At 39.4% G+C, this 25,808-nt stretch overlaps 2 protein-coding genes across 5 annotated transcripts in view; both read right to left on the bottom strand.

The window, feature by feature from the left end:
- Positions 1–6,180: 6,180 nt before the first annotated feature.
- Positions 6,181–25,808, bottom strand: part of zgc:65811 (uncharacterized protein LOC393524 homolog) — a 92,629-nt gene continuing 73,001 nt past the window's right edge. The window contains exon 10 of one of the 2 annotated variants that reach the window (XR_007928710.1): positions 6,181–6,272. The gene's annotated coding sequence lies outside the window, so the exon portion shown is untranslated. Of the gene's footprint in view, positions 6,323–25,808 lie in introns of both variants that reach the window. The other variant, XR_007928711.1, reaches the window with a different exon arrangement.
- The window catches only part of LOC127508199 (CD9 antigen-like), a 66,422-nt gene continuing 46,794 nt past the window's right edge, over positions 6,181–25,808 (bottom strand). For 2 of the 3 annotated variants that reach the window (XM_051885956.1, XM_051885955.1), the window contains exons 3-10: positions 12,474–12,576; positions 12,244–12,341; positions 12,082–12,156; positions 11,901–12,002; positions 11,442–11,531; positions 7,374–7,457; positions 7,156–7,242; positions 6,181–6,827 (exon numbers count right to left, since the gene is read on the bottom strand). In XM_051885956.1, the coding sequence (XP_051741916.1) occupies positions 6,756–6,827; positions 7,156–7,242; positions 7,374–7,457; positions 11,442–11,531; positions 11,901–12,002; positions 12,082–12,156; positions 12,244–12,341; positions 12,474–12,576 (711 nt within the window). In that variant the 3' untranslated portion in view covers positions 6,181–6,755. The remainder of the gene's footprint in view (positions 6,828–7,155; positions 7,243–7,373; positions 7,458–11,441; positions 11,532–11,900; positions 12,003–12,081; positions 12,157–12,243; positions 12,342–12,473; positions 12,577–25,808) is intronic. The other variant, XM_051885957.1, reaches the window with a different exon arrangement.

Raw genomic sequence — 25,808 nt, 5'->3', positions numbered from 1 at the left:
CCTTTTAGGCTTCCATACAGACGGCTTCCACCTAATCAGTATGATAAGCTCAGGCAGGCTTTGGATGAAATGGAGGAGAGGGAAATTATCAGGAGATCCAGTAGTGAGTATGCTTCCCCTCTTGTTATTGTTTGGAAGAGAAATGGAGATTTAAGACTTTGCACAGATTTTAGGTGGCTCAATGCTCGAACTGTAAAGGATGCTCATCCACTGCCACATCAAGCCGATGCTTTAGCTGCGCTGGGTGGCAATGTTTTTTTTTCCACTATGGATCTGACATCCGGTTACTACAATGTTGAAGTACATGAGGAAGACCGCAAATTCACTGCTTTCACATCCCCTTTTGGGTTATATGAGTATAACCGCCTTCCTCAGAACTTTGTAACAGTCCGGCGACTTTTATGAGAATGATGCTCTGAATTTTTGGAGATCAAAATTTCCTGAGTCTTCTCTGCTATTTAGACGATGTGCTTGTCTTTGCTCCGAATGAAGAGTTGGGTTTAAAGAGATTGGAGTTGGTCTTTGAGCGCCTGAAATCTCATAATTTGAAATTAGCTCCACGGAAATGTCATTTTATGCAAAGGTCTGTGAAGTTCCTTGGTCATGTGGTCAGCGAGGCGGGTGTGGCCTCAGACCCTGATAAAATCAAGGTAATTATTGAAATGACTGAGTCAGACCTTATGGATGAGAAAACTGGCGCCCCATCTCAACAGAAGATACGTTCTTTTCTTGGGATGGTTGTATATTACCAGCAATTTATAGAACAGTGTTCAGTAATTGCAAGGCCACTTTTCCAGTTGATTGCTGGTCCTAAGGGTCAGAAATGGAAAAAAGGTAAGAAGGCCATGATGAAAAGATCGCTCTCTGCAGGGGATTGGACTGATGATTGCAGGCAGGCATTTAGTCGTCTTAAGCAAGCCGTAATTGACTGTGTTTTGTTGGCTCATCCGGATTTTAACAGGCCATTTTTAGTTTCAGTGGATGCCTCCAGTAGTGGCCTGGGTGCTGTACTTTCACAAGTGCCAGAGAATGGGGATACTGCAAGGCCAGTTTACTTTGCCAGTAAGTCACTTTCGTTCGCCCAGTCGAAATATCCAGCACATCGGCTTGAATTTTTTGCATTGAAGTGGGCTGTTTGTGACAAATTTAGTCACTGGTTGAGGGGTCGGCCCTTCACAGTATGGACCGATAACAACCCACTGACATATATTTTGACAAAGCCGAAACTGGATGCTTGCGAGCATAGGTGGGTTGCCAAGTTGGCTCCATATCAGTTTGATATTCGGTACATAGCTGGTTCAAGGAATGTTGTTGCAGATGCCCTTAGCAGAGAGCCTTTCGTGAAGCAGAGTGCCTTGCATCGCCTTACTAGGGTACCTTATAACTCACTGTTAAAGGAAGCATCGGCAGTCCAGGGGGAACAAGTGCAGGAAGTTTTCAGATGGTCTGCACACCCTTTTGAGCCTGACACTGAGTCTGTTATTGAGCCTACTCATGGTATGCTGGCAGTAAATTCACAAACACCTGTTAGTGGGCCATCTGGTTCTTGGTCTGTGATGGAAGTGTCTGCAGTCATGGAGGCGAAGAGGTCTAATGTGGTTACCCCACATTTTGACCTTTTGTTACCACAATTGATTAACCATATTGTACCCACAGATCAACCAAAACTGAAGGGCCTGTCCCACGAGGAGTTGGCAGAAAAGCAGCAGAGTGACGGCATCTTGGCTAGAGTGATTTCTTATGTGGAGAGGGGTAAGAAACCGTCTAGTCGTGAGTGTAAACGGGAGCCAGTGGAAGTTGTAAGGCTGCTCAGATCCTGGAATAAGTTTGTAATGAGAGCAGGGATACTTTACAGAGTTTCGAAGGATGTAGTGTCAAAGAAAAAGACATTCCAGTATGTTGTCCCAAAACTGTTGGTGGGGACCGTGTTGAGGGGGGTTCATGATGATGCTGGTCATCAGGGCCAGCAAAGGACATTGTATCTGGTGAGACAACGTTTTTTTTGGTATAAACTTGAGAAGGATGTGAGAGATTATGTCAAATGTTGCAAGAGGTGTGTGTATGGTAAATCTCCTGAGCCAGAGGCTAGAGCTCCTCTTGAAAACATTGTCACATCTGAACCCTTGGAGCTTGTGTGTGTTGACTTTTGGTCAGCAGAGGACAGCAAGAATAAGTCAGTGGATGTTCTTGTTGTCACTGATCATTTTACAAAGTTGGCACATGCTTTTCATTGCCCAAATCAGTCAGCCAAAGCTGTTGCCAAACAGTTATGGAACAACTTTTTTTGTATATATGGTTTCCCCAAACGAATCCACTCCGATCAAGGGGCAAATTTTGAAAGTGCATTAATTTCCGAGTTATTGTCTGTTGCAGGTGTGGAAAAGTCACACACCACTCCGTATCACCCAATGGGCAATGGGGGGGTGGAAAGATTTAATAGGACTCTCGGAAACATGATTCGTGCGCTGCCCCCTGCAGCAAAGCAAAGGTGGCCCCGAATGCTCAAATCACTGACATTTGCATACAATTGTACAATCCACGAAACTACTGGATATGCACCTTTTCAACTAATGTTTGGCAGGACTCCAAGACTCCCTGTTGATGTGCTGTTTGGGTCAGTCTTGCGAGACAATGATGTTATCGACTATGATGTGTATGTCAGGGATTTACTAAAAGACCTCAAACAGGCGGTGACAATTGCAAGGATGACTGCTGGAAAACAACTGAAAAGACACGCTGCTCTTTATAACAGAAAGCTTAAAGGTGCTCCAGTAGATGTTGGAGACAGGGTTCTGTTAGCAAATAAGGGAGAGCGGGGGAAACGAAAATTGTCTGACCGCTGGGAGAACAGTCTGTACATTGTAGTTGACAAAAATGCGGAAACCAATACTTTCAAAATAGAGAATTCTTCCACGGGCCAAGTGAAGATTGTTCATCGTAATTTGATCATGCCTGTAAACTTTCTGCCTTTTCCCGATGATGTTGCAGAGGGACCATTGAGTGTGGAAGAGTGTGTTAGGGGTGAAGAAACCCAAACTTTGGAACACTTACCTCAGCCTGTAGCTGATGAGAGAACTGTAGCGTGGGTCTCAGAGCTTGAATGTTCAAGAGGTTCCGAAAAGGGGCCAGAGATGTTGGATGTTGACTCAGTTGTATTGGATGGGTTAGAAGACTCTGTTAGACTTGAATATTCAATTGATCATGAAGCTGATCTGGACACAAATTCAAATTTGACTGCATTGGATAGGCTATCATCAGATGTTGATTGTCAAAGTGATGCAGCTACGGTGATGACGGTTCAATCTGTTAACCAAAATGATGTTGGAGGTTTGATGACTACAGTTAGATCAAGAGCTGGAAGGATTATTAGACCAGTGGTGAGGTTTATTGAAACAATGCAAGTACAAAAAGTAGAAAACCGAGTTAATGCACCTATGTGGATCTAATTGTGGACCTAATTTTGTTTTTTTGTTTTTTTCTCTTTCTTCTCATTTTCTTTTGTTTGTTTTCTTTCTGTTTTGTACACTGGATTCGTGAATGTATTTGGTCAGTATACCAAGATGTGTTTACAAGGAATGCTGTATGTTGATTGAGTGTAATAAACATGTAACAGGCATGTTGACCTATGAGTTAAGAGGGGCGTAGCTAACCTCTCCTTTCTCTAATTCTTCGTAAGAATAGTCTATGGACTGGAATATTCATCAGCATTTTTTTTTTGTAAGGATGATTACTTACATTGCATTCCACGTTTGTTTTTTTTAATGGTTTTTTTTGTTTGTTTTGTTTTGCTTGTTTCTTTATATATAGATAGATCTGTTATGAATCCTGATGTTCTTTGTACCTGAGTGTTACCTATTAGTTATGGATGTTGTATTACGCCATAATATTTTATTTTTGTTTATTTGCAAGTGGAGTTCAGAAGGGGAGAATGTAACAGAGTTGTACATATACATTGTGTGTCTCCACTTGCTGAATATAAATAATAAGAAGTTAAATAATCACACTGGAAGATCATTGGACAGAATAAGGGATAACAGGGCTTCTTATTGGCTGGCTGGTTCTTTTTACTGTGTGCGCCCTCTATTGCACTTATCAGTTTGTGTGTGTAAGGCCAGCGGTAAGTCATGTCATTGAAAGCTCTGTAATTGTTAATTAAATGTGTGATTATATTAGCGGCAACAACATATATATTTAATATTGAGAAAAGTATTGGATGCTGAAGAGTGTGAAAAATGTGTTTTATTGTAGCGCCAGCACGAGTCGTTGTATATGCTGGAATGGGCCTACATGAACTCACTCTGTTACTTCTGTTTTCTCAGGTATATGTTTTGATTTTGTAAGAATACATTATTTTGAACCATGGGTTGTATATTTTGAAGTTGTTCAACTCGATTGCACTTATCAGTTTGTGTGTGTAAGGCCAGCGCGCCAGCACGAGTCGTTGTATATGCTGGAATGGGCCTACATGAACTCACTCTGTTACTTCTGTTTTCTCAGTAAATAAATTGATTGGGGCACTATAATTTGAAGAACGAGCTTTATTGAAACACAACGCAAGGAGGAAAAAGAGACCAGTTACACTTGCCGTGTTCTGACCGGTGTCTGAATCTCAATCAAACACAAGCCCATTCATTCAAATGATTAATAATGGGAAATAACAAGCGCTTCCTGTTCTCAGATCTGCTGAAGATGTTGCTGTTCATGTTTGCCAGCGCAGGACATTTTACAAATCCAGACCAGACGATGTTCTACGGCCATGTCCGGAATAAAGAGTAGCCTATCCATGTCACACAGTACAGTTTGGCTGATATTATATGACTTACCCCGTGATACAAGATTTTGGCCATACTACCTATCCAAGTCATTCATCCCAGTATCAACGTCAGTAGCTACACTTGTTGTATTTCAGGCACACCACAAGGTGTCACTGTGGCCTCAACGCTTCGCTCTCGCCTACTCTGAGCTCGATTGCTATGTCTGAGGTAAACCACGCCCTCCTCATTACCATACGGACAAAGACATGTAGAAATACATAAATGTGAAAATAAAGAAATGTAGAAATAAAGAAATGTAGAAATGAATACATAAATAGATAAATACATGTAGAAATAAATAAAAATTGAAATGAATACATGTATAAATATAAGAAAAAATAAATAAATGTGGTTAAAAAAATAAATATATACATAAATAAGGAAATAAATGTATAAATAATTATTTATTTATTTATTTATTTATTTGCTTTTCTATGTATATTTATTTATATATTTATTTATTTATTTTTGCCTTTTTACATTTCTTTGTATATGCATTTATGTATTTTTAATTTCGGCAGACTTGGCATTCCATAAATTACACAGTCAAAGGGGAAGAGCTATCAGAGAAAATAACCCAATAAACCTCGTACACTAGATGCTTGAGTACACCGTATTGAGTGCGTAGTGTGTATATAGACACAACTACAGAGAGGAGTATGAGGTCACTGCGGAACAAAAGTGGGCGTTTCTGTATTTGTGGGTGTTTTCAAACTGGCGGGTGTTTATATATCATGCAATGAAAATGATCCCCTTCACCCGACCCCACCCCTAAACCCTACCCACACTCTGACGTGGGCAAATCAGGTAACGCTCTGAAAAACGCCGCTCTGTTTATGACCTCGCCCATCAATCATTACTGTCCTGCAGAGACCTGTACTTGACAGAGAGTGCCTGTGACGTCACTGACCGAGAATGTGACAGAGCTGCTGCTCTCTAGTGGCCACACTCGTGTACTGCACACACTCAGAAAAATGTGAGAATTCCACAGCTGGAGTTTTCTGCATATTTTGGATTTATTTCATGTCAGTTTGAAGTGTATGAGACATATTGAGGATGATTGGAGTTCTTCAGTCTGTGGTGAGATCGGGACACTTTTGAATAAACACTTTTATTCGACACAGATCCACATCTCATCTTCATCTCTCTCTCCCACAGAGAACAGCATGATCTTCTCAGACAGGTTTCATGCGCTGATCACAGATTTGATGACCCCTGACCTTTGACCCCTCACCACCATCCAGCTCAACATCTGATGAAACACACTCGACTGAGACGGGTTTGTGGAAGTTTCTTTAATCTTTTACACTAAAAAACAAATGAAGTTTTAATCATACAACAAGACAAGAAAATGAAATATTCAGGATGGGATTGTAACAGACAGCGTTTATGCAGAATTCAGAAATGAAAAGTTCCATTAAATGAAGGTTAATGCAATAAAATGAAATGAACCCTAACCTTAGGCTATAGGTTGTGTCTGAACATGTTTCTGCACAGCTAACAGGGACCTTTCTAACGTTCTGGCAACGTTCTCTCAAAGTTATAAACAAACAATTCGTTCAAAGTTATCTGGTCTTCAATAATGTTCTCAAAGCGTTAGTACAAAAATATTATCTATACTTTGTTCATGGAATGTTGTTCTGAAACATTTTAGTTGGATGTTCGTCTAACATTTGCTAAATGTTTCTACTTGTTTTAGAACGTTTGAAAACATTCAAATGTAACGTTCCCATAATGTTCGCAGAATGATAAAATGGAATGTTCCCTTAACATTTGTATAACCAAGAAAAAACATTTTTAAAACAATAATTTCTGGAAGGTACACACACACACACACACACACACACACACACTCAGGTGTGGTTCTCCTTGACCTGCGCGGCTGATGAAAGTGTTCGTCCCTCCATCAGACAGACGAGTGGAGGGTCAGGTCTGCTCTCATCACATGCTAAAAGGACTTTGGGAGCAGACAGGTGACTTATAGAGAATGAAGCTGCATAACAGCGCCACCAACTGCCAGACAGACAGAGAGAGAGAGAGAGTTATATCTGCTGGGCTGCTGGAGGAACAGGAGGAATCAAATTTCGCAAATTTCTATATATCCTAATTATTGTTAATATGTAATTCATCTTTCCAGGAGCTCTTTGCTTCTACCTTCAATTAAATTGCTAACAGTGATTGTATGTTAATCGCCTAAATTATTACATTATTAGCTAACTGCAGTCTCCAAATTGTAATGTTGACATGCATTCTCTGTAAAGCTGCTTTGAAACGATATGTATCGTGAAAAGCGCTATACAAATAAATGTGAATTGAAAAATTGAATTGAATCAGGACTGACGGCTGGGAGGTGAGGAGCACGTATGCAGGAGGAGATGCGTAAGACTGAGTGTCTGCTGAGGACGACACTGCACACCAGCGCCACCATCTGACAACGAGCGGGAACATGCAGACAAACTCACAAAGACAGAAGATCAGCATGCTGCAGCACTGGACACGCTTCCAGTGTGAGTGGATGTGAACGGACATGAACTTCAGTGTGTGTTCAGATGGACTCACCATGATTCCTGCCGTCCCAAGAAACCATCCCAACACCACCGGAGCGCTTGACTTGAACATGTCCAGGATCACACTGGGACAGCTCTAACACACACACACACACACACACACACACAGATGAGCGTCTGCTTCGTTCCTCAAACATCACACATGCAGAAATAAAAGTAAAGACCCGTTCACACAATGGATGATAACTGTAAATATAGTAGTTTTCAAAATCCTTCTAAATGTAAAAGAACAGTATTATAATAAACAGCTTATAATAAACAGAACGTCCACTGGTGTGAACACTAATATATTTATCGGTATAGTTATCGTCTGCTGGTGTGGATGCTAATATTATTATCGCTATAGTTATCGTCCACTGGTGTGAACACTAATATAGTTATTGTTATAGCTATTGTTCGCTGATGTGAACACTAATAAAGTTATTGTTATAGTTATCGTTATAGTTATCGACCGCTGGTGTGAACACTAATATAGTTATCGTTAAAGTTGTCGTTATAGTTGTCGTCCGCTGGTGTGAACACTAATATAGTTATCGTTATAGTTATCGTCCGCTGGTGTGAACACTAATATAGTTATCATTATAGTTATCGTTATAATTATTGTCCGCTGGTGTGAACACTAATATAGTTATTGTTACAGTTATCGTTATAGTTATCGTCCGCTGGTGTGAACACTAATATAGTTATCGTTATAGTTATCGTCCGCTGGTGTGAACACTAATATAGTTATCATTATAGTTATCGTTATAATTATTGTCCGCTGGTGTGAACACTAATATAGTTATTGTTATAATTATCGTTCGCTGGTGTGAACACTAATATAGTTATTGTTACAGTTATCGTTATAGTTATCGTCCGCTGGTGTGAACACTAATATAGTTATCGTTATAGTTATCGTCCGCTGGTGTGAACACTAATATAGTTATTGTTATAGTTATCGTCCGCTGATGTGAACACTAATATAGTTATCGTTATAGTTATCGTCCGCTGATGTGAACACTAATATAGTTATCGTTATAGTTATCGTCTGCTGGTGTGGATGCTAATATTATTATCGCTATAGTTATCATCCACTGGTGTGAACACTAATATAGTTATTGTTATAGTTATCGTCCGCTGATGTGAACACTAATATAGTTATCGTTATAGTTATCGTCCGCTGATGTGAACACTAATATAGTTATTGTTATAGTTATCGTCCGCTGATGTGAACACTAATATAGTTATAGTTATCGTCCGCTGGTGTGAACACTAATATAGTTATCGTTATATTTATTGTCTAATAACACTAATAAAGTTATTGTTATAGTTATCGTCCACTGGTGTCAACATTATTATAGTTATCGTTATAGTTATCGTGTGCTGGTGTTGATGCTAATATTATTAATCGCTATAGTTATCGTCCACTGGTGTGAACACTAATATAGTTATTGTTATAGTTATTGTCCGCTGGTGTGAACACTAATATAGTTATCGTTATAATTATCGTTATAGTTATCGTCCGTTGGTGTGGACACTAATATAGTTATTGTTATAGTTATCGTCCGCTGATGTGAACACTAATATAGTCATCGTTATAGTTATCGTCCGCTGGTGTGAACACTAATATAGTCATCGTTATAGTTATCGTCCGCTGGTGTGAACACTAATATAGTTATCATTATAGTTATCACCCACTGGTGTGAACACTAATATAGTTATAGTTATCGTTATAATTATTGTCTGCTGATGTGAACACTAATATAGTTATTGTTACAGTTATCGTTATAGTTATCGTTCGCTGGTGTGAACACTAATATAGTTATCGTTATAGTTATCGTCCGCTGGTGTGAACACTAATATAGTTATCGCCCGCTGATGTGAACACTAATATAGTTATCGTCCGCTGGTGTGAACACTAATATAGTTATTGTTATAGTTATCGTCCACTGATGTGAACACTAATATAGTTATTGTTATAGTTATTGTCCGCTGATGTGAACACTAATATAGTTAGAGTTATAGTTATCATCCGCTGGTGTCAACACTAATATAGTTATTGTTATAGTTATCGTCCGCTGATGTGAACACTAATATAGTTATCGTTATAGTTATCGTCTGCTGGTGTGGATGCTAATATTATTATCGCTATAGTTATCGTCCACTGGTGTGAACACTAATATAGTTATTGTTATAGTTATTGTCCGCTGATGTGAACACTAATATAGTTATTGTTATAGTTATCGTCCGTTGGTGTGAACATTAATATAGTTATTGTTATAGTTATCGTCCGCTGGTGTGAACACTAATATAGTTATTGTTATAGTTATCGTCCGCTGGTGTGAACACTAACATAGTTATTGTTATAGTTATCGTCCGCTGGTGTGAACACTAATATAGTTATCGTTATAGTTATCGTCTGCTGGTGAAGATGCTAATATTATTGTCGCTATAGTTATCATCCACTGGTGTGAACATTAATATAGTTATTGTCATAGTCCGCTGATGTGAACACTAATATAGTTAACGTTAAAGTTATCGTCCGCTGGTGTAAACACTAATATAGATATTGTTATAGTTATTGTTCGCTGCTGTGAACACTAATATAGTTATCGTCATAGTTATTATCCGCTGATGTGAACACTAATATAGTTATCGTTATAGTTATCGTCCACTGGTGTGAACACTAATATAGTTATTGTTATAGTTATCATCCGCTGGTGTGAACACTAATATAGTTATCGTTAAAGTTATCGTCCGCTGGTGTGAACACTAATATAGTTATTGTTATAGTTATTGTTCGCTGATGTGAACACTAATATAGTTATCGTCATAGTTATTATCCTCTGATGTGAACACTAATATAGTTATCGTTATAGTTATCGTCCACTGGTGTGAACACTAATATAGTTATTGTTATAGTTATCGTCCGCTGTTGTGAACACTAATATAGTTATTGGTATAGTTATTGTCTGCTGGTGTGGATGCTAATATTATTATCGTTATAGTTATCGTCCACTGGTGTGAACACTAATATAGTTATTGTTATAGTTATTGTCCGCTGGTGTGAACACTAATATAGTTATTGTTATAGTTATCGTCCGCTGGTGTGAACACTAATATAGTTATTGTTATAGTTATCGTCCGCTGGTGTGAACACTAATATAGTTATTGTTATAGTTATCGTCTGCTGGTGTAGATGCTAATATTATTATTGCTATAGTTATTGTCCACTGGTGTGAACACTAATATAGTTATTGTTATAGTTATTTTCCGCTGATGTGAAGACTAATATAGTTATCGTTATAGTTATCGTCCGCTGGTGTGAACACTTAATATAGTTATCGGTATAGTTATTGTCTGCTGGTGTGGATGCTAATATTATTATCGCTATAGTTATTGTCCACTGGTGTGAACACTAATATAGTTATTGTTATAGTTATTATCCGCTGATGTGAACACTAATATAGTTATCGTTATAGTTATCGTCCACTGGTGTGGGTTATTTTAATTTTTCGTTATCATATAATTATTATTTGTTATTTTACTTTATTACTTTATTTATTTTATTTCCCAACTAATGGCTCATCCGGGCTTTCCAATAAGTTGCACGTAAGGGAAAAAAAGTAGCTTTAGTAGTAGAGTTGTGCACTTTTAAGCACTTTTTATTTTAATATATCTCTTTACATAATTTTTTTTTTCTACTTAAAACCTATAATTTCGTTATTTTACTAACCCAACTAATGACTCATCCGCGCTTTCCAATAGGTTGCACGTGAGGGGGGAAAAAGTAGCTTCCTTCCACTTAAGAAGAGTTGTGCACTTTTAAGCACTTTTTATTTTAATATCTCTTTACATAAATATTTTTTTTTCTATTTAAAAGCTATAATTTCGTTATTTTACTTATCGTCATAGTTATCGTCCGCTGGTGTGAACACTAATAAAGTAATCGATGTAAACACTAATATAGTTATCGTTATAGTTATTGTATACTGGTGTGAATGCTAATATAGTTATAGTTATCTTTATGGTCATAATTTTTGGTGTAAACGGGCCTTAATTCAAACAGGAAGTGACTCACAGGAAATGAGAGCTGCTTCTGGAAGTTGCCTTCTGGACAGGTGTCACGCACATACATTTCAATCGGTCCACTGACGCCACAGCAGTCAAACTGGCAGACAGACACACACAGCTGTTAGATGATGTTTCCACTGGTTTACCTACATCATGAGCCCTAAACCAATGTCCTCATAATGTAGTATGTATTCAGGTTTCAGGCCACGCCCGCTACAGGACATCTGTATGTCCTCATAATTCAAATAACTAAATAAACTTACTAAATTATTTTTTATTATACATGTAAAAATGCAGAAAGTTTTCTGTTAGGGATATGTTTAGGGTTAGAGGTTAAATAAATTGGATTTGATGAGTATAAAACCATTATGTTGTTTTGGAATGTCGTCATAACGATAGAAGTACCAATGTGTGTGTGTGAGTGTGTGTGTGTGTGTGTGTGTGTGTGTGAGTGTGGGTGGCTTACAGCGTTGTGGAACAGTTTGAGGGTCATGGCTTGACCGGGACTCTTGGTGCTCAGATACTGATTGTAGATTGTAACATAGAACTTCGCCAATTCCTCTGACACCTACAACACAACAAACACACAACTGCCTTCAAATCTGCCCTATTATACAGATATGTGCTCATGATCTCTGTGTGTTTACCTTTCCACTCCACGTGAAGGCCATCACACCAGCTGCAATTTCAATGATGATCAGAAAGGACAGCAGGCCAGAAAACTGAATATCAGAAAAACAGAAATGTTTGTTCAGTACATAAGCAGAGTTCATCTAATTGAGGTCTGACAATATGAGTATTTTCCTCACCACACCAAGAGCAGATTTACTGTGGTTACATGCACCACAATTGCCGATAACAGCGACCAGCAGCATCAGAACACCGGTGACGACCAACACCACCACACCTGACAGACAGACGACAGACAGAACACGTCAAGTCACGGATGAGCTTACAGACTGAAACAGTGTCAGCGTAAAGTGAGTGTAGATATCAACAGTTCAACTGATGTCAAATGAGAAACCATAGAAGCACAAACCGATAGTAAACTGTTTTGTGTTCAGATCGATGTCGAAGAATCCTCTGGTTTCAGCGCCGAACCGGAGCCACATTCCCAGAGAGACTAGTCCGAACCCCACCAGCTGAAAGACACACGTCACTGGATCACAATCATCATCAGCACATCTCAATCATCATCACCGCATCACAATAATCATCACTGGATCCCAATCATTATCACCGGATCACAATCATCATCACTGCATCACAATCATTATCACAATCATTATAACTGCATCACAATCATCATCACTGGATCACAATCATCATCACAATCATTATAACTGCATCACAATCATCATCACTGGATCACAATCATCATCACAATCATTATCACTGGATCACAATCATCATCACCGGATCACAATCATCATCACCGGATCACAATCATCATCACTGTATCACAGTCATCATCACTGCATCACAATCATCATCACCGGATCACAATCATCATCACTGTATCACAATCATCATCACTGTATCACAATCATCATCACCAGATCACAATCATCATCACTGCATCACAGTCATCATCACTGGATCACAATCATCATCACCTGATCACAATCATCATCACCGGATCACAATCATCATCACTGCATCACAATCATCATCACCGGATCACAATCATCATCACCTGATCACAATCATCATCACTGTATCACAATCATCATCACTGGATCACAATCATCATCACCAGATCACAATCATCATCACTGCATCACAGTCATCATCACTGGATCACAATCATCATCACCTGATCACAATCATCATCACCGGATCACAATCATCATCACCGGATCACAATCATCATCACCTGATCACAATCATCATCACTGTATCACAATCATCATCACTGCATCACAATCATCATCACTGCATCACAATCATCATCACTGGATCACAATCATCATCACCGCATCACAATCATCATCACCGCATCACAGTCATCATCACTGCATCACAATCATCATTACTGGATCACAATCATCATCACCTGATCACAATCATCATCACTGTATCACAATCATCATCACTGCATCACAATCATCATCACCGGATCACAATCATCATCACTGCATCACAATCATCATCACTGGATCACAGTCATCATCACTGCATCACAATCATCATCACTGGATCACAATCATCATCACCGCATCACAATCATCATCACCGCATCACAGTCATCATCACCTGATCACAATCATCATTACTGGATCACAATCATCATCACCTGATCACAATCATCATCACCGGATCACAATCATCATCACTGCATCACAATCATCATCACCTGATCACAATCATCATCACCGCATCACAATCATCATCACCGCATCACAGTCATCATCACTGCATCACAATCATCATTACTGGATCACAATCATCATCACCTGATCACAATCATCATCACCGGATCACAATCATCATCACCGCATCACAATCATCATCACCGGATCACAATCATCATCACTGTATCACAGTCATCATCACTGCATCACAATCATCATCACCGGATCACAATCATCATCACCGGATCACAATCATCATCACCGGATCACAATCATCATCACTGTATCACAATCATCATCACTGGATCACAATCATCATCACCAGATCACAATCATCATCACTGCATCACAATCATCATGACAGTCATCATTTTGTCTCTACATGGTCGCGTGTTTGCAATTCTACTCTGCTCTCTGTATCGCATCGGGGCGGAGTTCCGCCCCGATGCACGCGCGCACACACACACACACGCACACACACAGAGTTCAACAGTTCTGCACACACGGTTCAGCACGCACTTGCACCGTGGTTCATCTCATATCTGACGACGCATACGCATCTATAATATGGTTTGTTGAAAATAAATAAAACAGACAGAGTTCAGCTAATCTATGTTTCTGGTCTGTGTACCTTCGGATAATTTGTTTTCTCGTTTTTGTCTTCTAAACGGAAAAATGAATAAATCATTCATTTATCACATATTCAACCCTTCTCATCAACACAGTGGGTACGGAAAGTATTCAGACCCCCTTAAATTTTTCACTCTTTGTTATATTGCAGCCATTTGCTAAAATCATTTAAGTTCATTTTTTTTCCTCATTAATGTACACACAGCACCCCATATTGACAGAAAACACAGAATTGTTGACATTTTTGCAGATTTATTAAAAAAGAAAAACTGAAATATCACATGGTCCTAAGTATTTAGACCCTTTGCTGTGACACTCATATATTTAACTCAGGTGCTGTCCATTTCTTCTGATCATCCTTGAGATGGTTCTACACCTTCATTTGAGTCCAGCTGTGTTTGATTATACTGATTGGACTTGATTAGGAAAGCCACACACCTGTCTATATAAGACCTTACAGCTCACAGTGCATGTCAGAGCAAATGAGAATCATGAGGTCAAAGGAACTGCCTGAAGAGCTCAGAGACAGAATTGTGGCAAGGCACAGATCTGGCCAAGGTTACAAAAAAATGTCTGCTGCACTTAAGGTTCCTAAGAGCACAGTGGCCTCCATAATCCTTAAATGGAAGACGTTTGGGACGACCAGAACCCTTCCTAGAGCTGGCCGTCCGGCCAAACTGAGCTATCGGTGGAGAAGAGCCTTGGTGAGAGAGGTAAAGAAGAACCCAAAGATCACTGTGGCTGAGCTCCAGAGATGCAGTCGGGAGATGGGAGAAAGTTGTAGAAAGTCAACCATCACTGCAGCCCTCCACCAGTCGGGGCTTTATGGCAGAGTGGCCCGACGGAAGCCTCTCCTCAGTGCAAGACACATGAAAAAACACCTGAAGGACTCCAAGATGGTGAGAAATAAGATTCTCTGGTCTGATGAGACCAAGATAGAACTTTTTGGCCTTAATTCTAAGCGGTATGTGTGGAGAAAACCAGGCACTGCTCATCACCTGTCCAATACAGTCCCAACAGTGAAGCATGGTGGTGGCAGCATCATGCTGTGGGGGTGTTTTTCAGCTGCAGGGACAGGACGACTGGTTGCAATCGAGGGAAAGATGAATGCGGCCAAGTACAGGGATATCCTGGATGAAAACCTTCTCCAGAGTGCTCAGGACCTCAGACTGGGCCGAAGGTTTACCTTCCAACAAGACAATGACCCTAAGCACACAGCTAAAATAATGAAGGAGTGGCTTCACAGCAACTCCGTGACTGTTCTTGAATGGCCCAGCCAGAGCCCTGACTTAAACCCAATTGAGCATCTCTGGAGAGACCTAAAAATGGCTGTCCACCAACATTTACCATCCAACCTGACAGAACAGGAAAGGATCTGCAAGGAGGAATGGCAGAGGATCCCCAAATCCAGGTGTGAAAAACTTGTTGCATCTTTCCCAAAAAGACTCATGGCTGTATTAGATCAAAAGGGTGCTTCTACTAAATACTGAGCAAAGGGTCTGAATACTTAGGACCATGTGATATTTCTGTTTTTCTTTTTTAATAAACCTGCAAAAATGTCAACAATTCTGTGTTTTTCTGTCAATATGGGGTGCTGTGTGTACATTAATGAGGAAAAAAAATGAACTTAAATGATTTTAGCAAATGGCTGCAATATAACAAAGAGTGAAAAATTTAAGGGGGTCTGAATACTTTCCGTACCCACTGTAAATAAACAAATCTTGCGTCGTTTTTCCATATTTTTATTTTTGTTTTCATCACACTTTGTTCTAAACGGCCAAATGGAAAAACAATAAAACCAAAATGGATAAACAGCTTGAATATTTAATCTATACATGGGCGGGGATAAAACGCCCCTTTCCACTGATTGGTCAACCAAAGATCAATCCGTGCTGTCATCAGTTCTTACTCAGTTCAGCTCCACACAACAGAATAGTAAATCTATCTGATACGTTTGTACGGATTATTACAGAGTTTATTGCAACTACATTTAATCTCTTTCTCACCAAACCAGACTAATAAATGGCTCGACACAACCTGTGCCAGGGCAGAGCCTAGACAGAGCTTTCTTCTGTGTACACATAAATTCACGTGCCGTGAAATACTATTTTATCGTATTAAATATCAATTAACGTGGCATCTGCTCTCACAACCTCCCCTAGCCAACCACTAATAACCACTAACACTTATTAGCCTACTTATTTAGCTGACCAACTCTCAAAATCTGTGTGCCGAAGCTGCTGCTCAGAGAGGTCCGTAAATGCATTCACACAGCAAATACATAATGCAATGACATTAATTTTATGTTTTAAACAACGCTTTGAATACAGAAATATGAAATGAATTACAAGATGAAATGAATATGAAATATCGCCAGTAGGTGGCAGCAAGTGACTGTGTTAATGAATGAGTCATTTAATTCAGTCGATTCGCTTGGAACGCTGATTCATTCAGTAATAAAAAGGCCGTATGGCTGGTGAATCACCTAAGGAGTTTATTCTCTGATAAAGACATTCACATTCCTGTCTGTCCTAACTCGATTGTCCTGTCTGTCCTAACTCGATTGCTCCTGTCTGCCTCGCTGCTCAGATTGGTTTGCGTCTGTAACTCCGTATAGCTTTGTTTTGAATCTCTTACTTTTATTCATTGTTGCTTATTTTTTTATTACCTTATATGTAATATTGCCTACCACACTAATCTGACGTCGCTAGCTTGTAATATTTGAATCTAAATCGCTGTTACAACGCATTTGCATTTGCAGCGCTAGCTTGTTAACTTGTTAACAGTCTCTCGCGCGCTCCTTTTTCAACGCGTTCTTCAAACAGCTGTAGTAAGTCGGATCAGTCTACAAACACGGTGAGTCATGTCATCCTCTCCCAGCATTGCTACCTGTTCCATTTGCCACATGTTTACCATAGCTCTCTCTGTCAGCGACGAGGGATTTACATGTCATAAATGTAGGGAAATAGTCAGGCTGACAGAGAGAATCTCAGAATTAGAGACACGCATCCAAACTTTAATCGAGGATAGTAAGAATGCAAGGGCTTCAGATACTGTTTTGGATGCGACTAGCTTAGTGAACTCTGTACATTGTTCGGTTCCGGCTGTAGAGCCCGCGCAGCAGGGCACTTGGGTAACGGTGAGGCGGCCTAGCCGCGGAAAACACCACTCTTCCGTTCCAATAAGAACATCAAACAGGTTCTCCCCACTCAGTGATACACCCACTGAGAATCCTGTTGAAAGTGCCCTAGTTATTGGCGATTCTATTACACGGAACGTGAAAATAGAGACACCAGCCACCATAGTCACATGTTTGCCGGGAGCCAGAGCACCTGACATCAAAGCAAATTTAAAAGTGCTGGCTAATGCTAATCGTAAATACTCTAAGATTATTATTCACGTCGGCACTAATGATGTTCGACTTCGCCAGTCGGAGATCACTAAAATTAACATTAAAGAGGTGTGTGAACTCGCAAGTACAATGTCAGGAGAAGTAATTTGCTCTGGCCCCCTTCCTGTTCGTCGGAGTGATGAGATAGTTAGCAGATTATCATCACTCAATGGCTGGCTGTCTAAGTGGTGTCTGCAAAATAATATAGGTTTCATAGATAATTGGAAAAGTTTTTGGGGCAGACCTGACCTGTTAAAAAGAGATGGTATTCATGCCTCCCGGGATGGTGCTGCTCTTCTCTCTAGTAATATGGCACATAGTCTTAGAACTGAAACATGACAAACTGGGGCCCAGGTCAGAAAGCAGACAGACTGGCTAAACCGACCGTCTGCTAGCTGCCTCACGTTACAGAAGTCAGAAAATTCAGATAACTCTCAACACATAGAAACTCTTACACCTAGATATTTTCAAATAGAGACTGTGTCTGTACCCCGAATTAGTAAAAACAAAAAACTTCCAAACCCATTTAATGGTAAAAATTTAATTGATGTTCAACAAATAAAAAATAGAGATAATAATGCTAAACAAATGATAAAACTCGGGTTGTTAAATATTAGATCCCTTTCTTCAAAATCACTTATTGTTAATGATATTATCAAAGATAATAATCTAGATGTGCTGTGTTTGACAGAAACTTGGCTAAAACCGGACGATTACATTACTTTAAATGAGTCTAGTCCTCAAGGTTATGATTATCGACACAATGCCCGTCAGAAAGGCAAAGGGGGAGGTGTTGCTGTAATCTATAGTAATATTTACAGTATTAGTCAGAAGTCTTTCAAATATAATTCCTTCGAAACTATGGTACTTTACGTAACATTATGTAAGTTGACATTTGTGCTGGCTACTGTATACAGGCCACCAGGACACAATACAGACTTTATCAAAGAATTTGCTGACTTTCTATCAGAGTTAGTACTAGCTGCAGATAAAGTCCTTGTTGTTGGTGATTTTAATATTCATGTAGATAATAAAAAAGACGCATTAGGATTGGCATTTGCAGATATTCTAAACTCTATTGGTGTTAGACAACATGTGTCAGGACCCACTCATTGTCGTAATCATACTTTAGATCTAATATTGTCACATGGAATCAATATTGATGCTGTTGAAATTCTGCAGCAGAGTGACGACATCTCAGATCATTATCTAGTCTCGTGTATACTACATTTAGTCAAGGCGGCTAAACTGCCTCCATGCCATAAATATGGTAGAACCATCACTTCTACCACTAAAGATTGCTTTATAAATAATCTTCCTGATCATTTTCATCGCCTTAGCATACCAGACAGCTTAGAAGACCTCGATGTTGCAACAGAAACTATTGCCTCTGTCTTTTCCAGCACATTAGACTCAGTTGCTCCTTTGCGTTTAAAAAAGATTAAGGAAATTAATCCAATGCCATGGTACAATGACCACACTCGGGCCCTAAAGTTAGCAGCCAGAAAAATGGAGCGCAGCTGGAAGAAATCAAAACTAGAAGTATTTCGTATTTCGTGGAGAGAGAGAATGATTGAGTACAGAAAGGCCGTAAAATCTGCTAGATCTGCCTATTTTTCAAAACTCTTAGAAGAAAATAAACACAACCCTAGGTATTTATTTGATACAGTGGCTAAATTAACAAGAAATAAAGCTTCAACTTCTGATGTTTCCAAAGAGCACAGCAGTAATGACTTTATGAACTTCTTTACTTGCAAGATTGATAATATTAGAGAAAAAATAATAACCATGCAACCGTCTACTACAGTATTGTGTCAGATAGTGCATTGTAGTGTCCCTGAGGAAAAATTCAATTCATTTACTGCTTTAGGAGAGGAAGAATTGTCTAAACTTGTTAAATCATCAAAATCAACAACATGTATGTTAGACCCTATACCGACTAAGCTATTGAAAGAAATGCTTCCAGAGGTCATAGACCCTCTTCTCAATATCGTCAATTCATCTTTATCATTAGGATACGTACCAAAAACTTTTAAGCTGGCTATTATTAAACCTCTTATTAAAAAACCACAACTTGATCCTAGAGAATTAGTCAATTACAGGCCGATCTCAAATCTCACTTTTCTGTCAAAAATACTAGAAAAGGCAGTATCATCACAGCTATGTTCCTTTTTAGAAAGAAATGGTATCTGTGAGGATTTCCAGTCAGGATTTAGACCGTACCATAGTACTGAGACTGCTCTCATTAGAGTTACTAATGATTTGCTCTTATCATCAGATCGTGGTTGTATCTCTCTATTAGTGTTACTGGATCTTAGTGCAGCATTTGACACTATTGATCACAATATTCTTTTAAATAGACTCGAAAATTATGTTGGCATTAGTGGAATTGCATTGTCATGGTTCAAATCATACTTATCTGACCGTTATCAGTTTGTAGTAGTAAACGAAGACATGTCATATCGATCACAAGTTCAATATGGAGTACCACAAGGCTCAGTACTAGGACCGTTACTGTTCACTCTGTACATGCTACCCTTGGGAGATATCATTAGGAAGCATGGCGTTAGTTTTCACTGTTACGCTGATGATACTCAGCTCTATATTTCTTCGCGCCCTGACGAAACTTACCAATTCACAAAATTAACGGAGTGCATAGCTGATATAAAAAATTGGATGACCAGTAATTTCCTACTACTAAATTCAGAAAAAACAGAGATTCTAATTTTTGGACCAAAAACTTCTTCACGTAATAACCTAGAATATTGTCTAACACTTGATGGCTGCTCTGTTAAGTCTTCGTCGTCAGTTAGTAACCTGGGTGTGCTCTTTGATACCAATCTTTCATTTGAAGGCCATGTTACTAGCATCTGTAAAACCGCATTCTTCCATCTTAAAAATATATCTAAACTACGACATATGCTCTCAATGAAAAATGCAGAACAGTTAGTTCAAGCGTTCATGACCTCAAGGTTAGATTACTGTAACGCTCTACTGGGTGGTTGTTCTGCTCGCCTGATAAATAAACTACAGCTCGTACAAAATGCAGCAGCTAGAGTTCTTACTAGAACCAGGAAGTATGACCATATTAGCCCAGTTCTGTCAACACTGCATTGGCTTCCTGTTAAACATCGTATAGATTTTAAAATCTTGCTAATTACTTACAAAGCACTAAATGGTTTAGCTCCCCAGTACCTGAGCGAGCTCCTAATTCATTATAGTCCTTCACGTCTATTGCGATCTCAGAATTCAGGCCAGCTGATAATACCTAGAATATCAAAATCAACTGCAGGTGGTAGATCCTTCTCCTATTTGGCACCTAAACTCTGGAACAATCTTCCTAGCATTGTTCGGGAAGCAGACACACTCTGTCAGTTTAAATCTAGACTAAAAACGCATCTCTTTAACCTGGCATACACATAACACATTACCAATTTATATTTCCAAATCCGTTAAAGGATTATTAGGCTGCATAAATTAGGTCAGCCGGAACCGGGAACACTTCCTATAACACCTGATGTACTCGTTACATCAGAAGAAGAATGGCATCTACGCTAATATTAGTCTTTCTGTTTATCCCGAGGTTCACCGTAGTCAACCGGATCCGGGCCGTATCCAGGTGAGACCAAGGACCTGCACCTTGACACGACCACAACGCAGCCCTGAAGTATCATCAGAGATTGAGTCAACTAGATCATCCCCTGTGAAGGCCTCATCGACACGACAGCCACGACACAGTTCCTCAACAACCGTCCATACCGGCGTGATGAATACGATCCTCAATTGGATGGAACTGAAATAAATACTTTTAATGTTGCGATCCTATTGGACTTATGATAGCAACCTGAATTGTAACAAAGCACTGTTGGCCAGAGGAGAACTGGCACCCCGACTAAGCCTGGTTTCTCCCAAGGTTTTTTTCTCCATTTTAACACCAATTTGCCACTTGTCTGCCACCTGATGTCACCTGATGGAGTTTGGGTTCCTTGCCGCTGTCGCCTCTGGCTTGCTTAGTTGGGGACACTTGACTTGACATTTTGATATTCAACAGTGCTTTGATCTGCCTGCATTGACACTATTCTTTAAGAGCTGCTGTGCAGCCAAACAATGTACCAGTTATCAATGTAAAGCTGCTTTGACACAATCTACATTGTAAAAAGCGCTATATAAATAAAGGTGACTTGACTTGACTTGACTGAACCGACGTAACTACATTCTCTCTGCGCTGTCCAGTGCGTTGCACAGTTTTGGCACACAGATTTCAAAAGTTGGTCAGCTAAAACAAAAAACAGCGGTGTGCCAAATACATAGGTAAAATAGGTAGGCTAGGGGTTGTTGTGACAGACAGCAGATGCAATGTAAATTAATATTTAATATGATAAACTAATTTCACGGCACGCAAATTTATGTGTAGGCAGAAGCTCTGTGCCCCTGTAGGGTTTGTTCGCTCACCGCTACTGAGGGAGCGAAGAGGGAAGAGCCCAGCGCCGAATCCCCATCCCCCGAGCTGAGCGACGGAATCGTGGCGTACGGAAGACCGCTTCCTCCCGGCGCGGGCCCGGGGGCCTAAGTCCTTCTGATGGAGGCTTAGCCCGTGGACGGTGTGAGGCCGGTGTCTACACTATAAAATCTTGCAAAATACAATACACTTTTTTGCAATTATCTTATATAGCCTAGCCGTTTTTAATGGGATGGACAGTTAAAGGAACTCAACCTCGTTATACATAATACATATATTTGTTTCTTCGTAGCCTACTAAAGTGTTCCCTGCAACTGTTATTCTGTCTAGAGCACAACTGGATGAGCTTGTTTGAACAGAAGCACATGCCTGAGCTTGTATTTTGGGTTAAGCTGCGTTGCTTTGACATTGTGGAAAATAGAATAATAGAAACAAAATGTATTAGCCTTTTTACCCGTTATTATCAATCTAAATGAATCTACTGCGAAATATAGGAGCTTGTTAAAACTCAAACGTGAGATTTAACTGGGACGGCGTGTTCTTTATTTATTACATTTCGATCATTTATTTTCAGTTCTTCTTTTATTTAAATAGCCTACCCTTTACTGTGTCAGTCATTACTGTGCTGCTAATTTCTGATTTGGGAGTGATTTGTTTGTCAGAAAAATGTTAGGCTACCTTTTTAAAAGTATTGCTCTTAACAGACGTGTGTTTTGTATCACTAGTGCAGTGTCTGTTCTCGGAACTTATAAGCCCTGCCCGCGTGAGGCGCGCCACTTTCAGCTAGTTTATTCCGCTGTTCTGTAGTTTATTAAAAGCTTATTAATTCTGAACATGTCGCGTGTCCACAGTACACCAAATGTGACACTGCACTCCCTTGGTTCCGCAGCAACACACACGCCACATGTGAACTCGATTGGATGAACGGTTGTCGACATAATCAAAATGCAAACAGACAGACAGACACACAGAGATTCCTGCATTCTAAGATTAAGCTCAACACACGAAGACTGTTTCCTTCGACTGAAGCTGATTTAAATGCTTACACATGGAATTTAAACTTCTCCCCGAGGGGAAACCCGTTTTGCATGATCAGGTTCACACGGCGGTGCCTTCGTGCCTGTGTCATGTGGAAAAAAACATTGATTTCTTTCCCAAGGGCCAGTGTTGGGAGCTCCTTGTCGTCGCTTATGCTTACGACGGATGCGTCCCTTACCGGCTGGGGGTGGGGGGACTATCATGAGTGGTCGCTCAGCTCAGGGGCCATCATCTTTCGTGGCATATAAACCAGCTGGAGATGATGGCTGCACTGTAAAAAATTGCTGTAAATTTATAGCTAATTTCCAACCGTAAAATATTGTTATTTCAATAAACAGTTGAATCATGTAAATTTACAGCTAATGGTCGTTAAATTAAGCACTTGCAGTAAATTTACAGCATTTAACAGTAAACCTAAAAAAACGGCGTCGCGCTCTAAAAAGCAGCACATAGGGGCGGGGCATCTTCAACACGAGCCCTCGTCGTCTCCAGAGGTCAACGGAATCTCTTCAGAACACTTACGTTCTGCGTCTGCTAAAGAAGAGAACTGCTCAAGGTAAGTTTATTTCTTTGTTGTTATTTTACTATGTTGCACTCAACTTGTAAAATCACATTTTTCATGAGATATTTTTGACTGTACAACTTGGCGCGAATTGCATGCGGCCAGACAGACAGTTCTCAACGGGAGGTGAGGCATTTTACTAGTCAGATTATAACGCTAGGTTCGCTAGGTTTGAGAATAATTGACGACGGGCCGCTGAATTATTTGAAAAATAATGCACATCCGAGGTTGTACTAATGCAGCCACGACTCCAAGCGCAATTCAACGGCCCGTCGTCAGTTAACGTATTCCTCAAAGCTCACCACACCTCAAGACATTGTTCATGTTGTATTTCAAGACATTTGTCAAGTTTTTGTCCTTAAAATGATCTTGTGAGTAAATATTTTTTTACACATCTGATACCAAGCCTCCATTGCTAATTTAAAACGAAATTTTAGAGTTAGTAACTTATTGGAGAAGTGCTTCAGGAACATAGACATTACTACCTTGCAACTGAGAAATGACACAAAGCTTTTTAATTGCAAAGCTATTTTATTGATAAAGTTTCAATGTATGTTCACGTCCATGTGCGAGTGTGTGTCTGCACTATATGTGTGTGCGTTTGTATGGGATAAGGAGCAGGAGAATGAGAGTATGCATACCATAGATAATAAAACATGAAACAAAATGTCATTTTTATCCTGTTTGCTATATTTGCTTGATCAATTTCTTTGTGGGTGTTGGCTCTTTTGCTGTTGTAGGTTCTAAAGATTTTTGAGATAACTGAAATCATTTGGTGAAGTGATATGGAACTGTAATGCTGTCAAATCCTCAAGATGCCTGGAACTACTTGGACCTGCCTGAAACAGCTGTAGTATAAAGAGGTAATATTGCGAAAATTATTTGGTTTTCTTTTATAGTCATGTATTCTTGCAAACTTTGTGCACACACATGCAGTACCATCTTTGCATTTTGTGAAGCACATGCAAATTCACATTCATGTTTCCAGTTGCATACAGAATACACCCATAGCTTACAGACACTCACTTAAGTATTCACTCCTCTCTGGCTATCTGGAAAACACACAATCACTTCCTTTTTCACACGGATAAACTGTCTTGTCTTGTCTTGTCTTGTCCTTTTTCACACAGCTAAACTGTCTTGGCCCCTGCTTCTGTTAAAATGATATTTTTCTTGTTTTCTCTACTGTAACAAACATACACCCTTATTTATTTTTTCTTATAAGTTTCTAATAACGTTAATCTACTAAACAGTTCATTTTCTGTGTAATTTAAAAGTGTGTCCAGACTGTATATGATGACTATCTTATGCCATATGCTACGTATAGTCACTAACATTTTCTTAATGTTTTCTTCTCAGACCTGGGCGTGTTGACCAGTTTCATCAGACTTCTTGCTAGATCCCTCCAAAGTTGGTGTGATGTATTGGACTTTTTTATTTTTAATTTTTTGTCTCTTCTTAAGGTTTATTCACACACTATTTCCTCTCATTGGACTGTGCAATTTACACTTTTCTCTTTGACGTTGTTTTTTCCTCCTAAAACTGTTATCATACTGTTTAAATATAGAGCAGTATAGTTTCAAAAATAAACATTCTCATAATTCATTTTTATGGTATGCATCTACGGATCTCGAATTTCTTTTTAAAAACATTTGTGTTCTGCTGAAGAAAGGCAGTTGTGCACATCTGGGATAGCATCTGGGTAAATGAATATTGAGAATTTAGTTTTTGAACAAATTCTTTCAAGGTATTCTTATTTATATTGCTTAAAGCAAGTGCTATTTTCTTAACTTACAGCATTGGCTTTTGACCGGGTTAGTACTGGGCAAGGCATAGTAGAGGAGGTACCATTAAATTTTCCAGACATTTTCAACTGTTCACACAACACCGGCATGTCCCATCCCCTTCAACCACCCCAACACACATTAAATACGGCTGTT

Source organism: Ctenopharyngodon idella, chromosome 3, assembly GCF_019924925.1.
Source record: "Ctenopharyngodon idella isolate HZGC_01 chromosome 3, HZGC01, whole genome shotgun sequence".
NCBI lineage: Eukaryota > Metazoa > Chordata > Actinopteri > Cypriniformes > Xenocyprididae > Ctenopharyngodon > Ctenopharyngodon idella.
The sequence above is the reverse complement of the archived record's forward strand: the minus strand, read 5'-3'. Positions and strand labels throughout refer to the sequence as shown.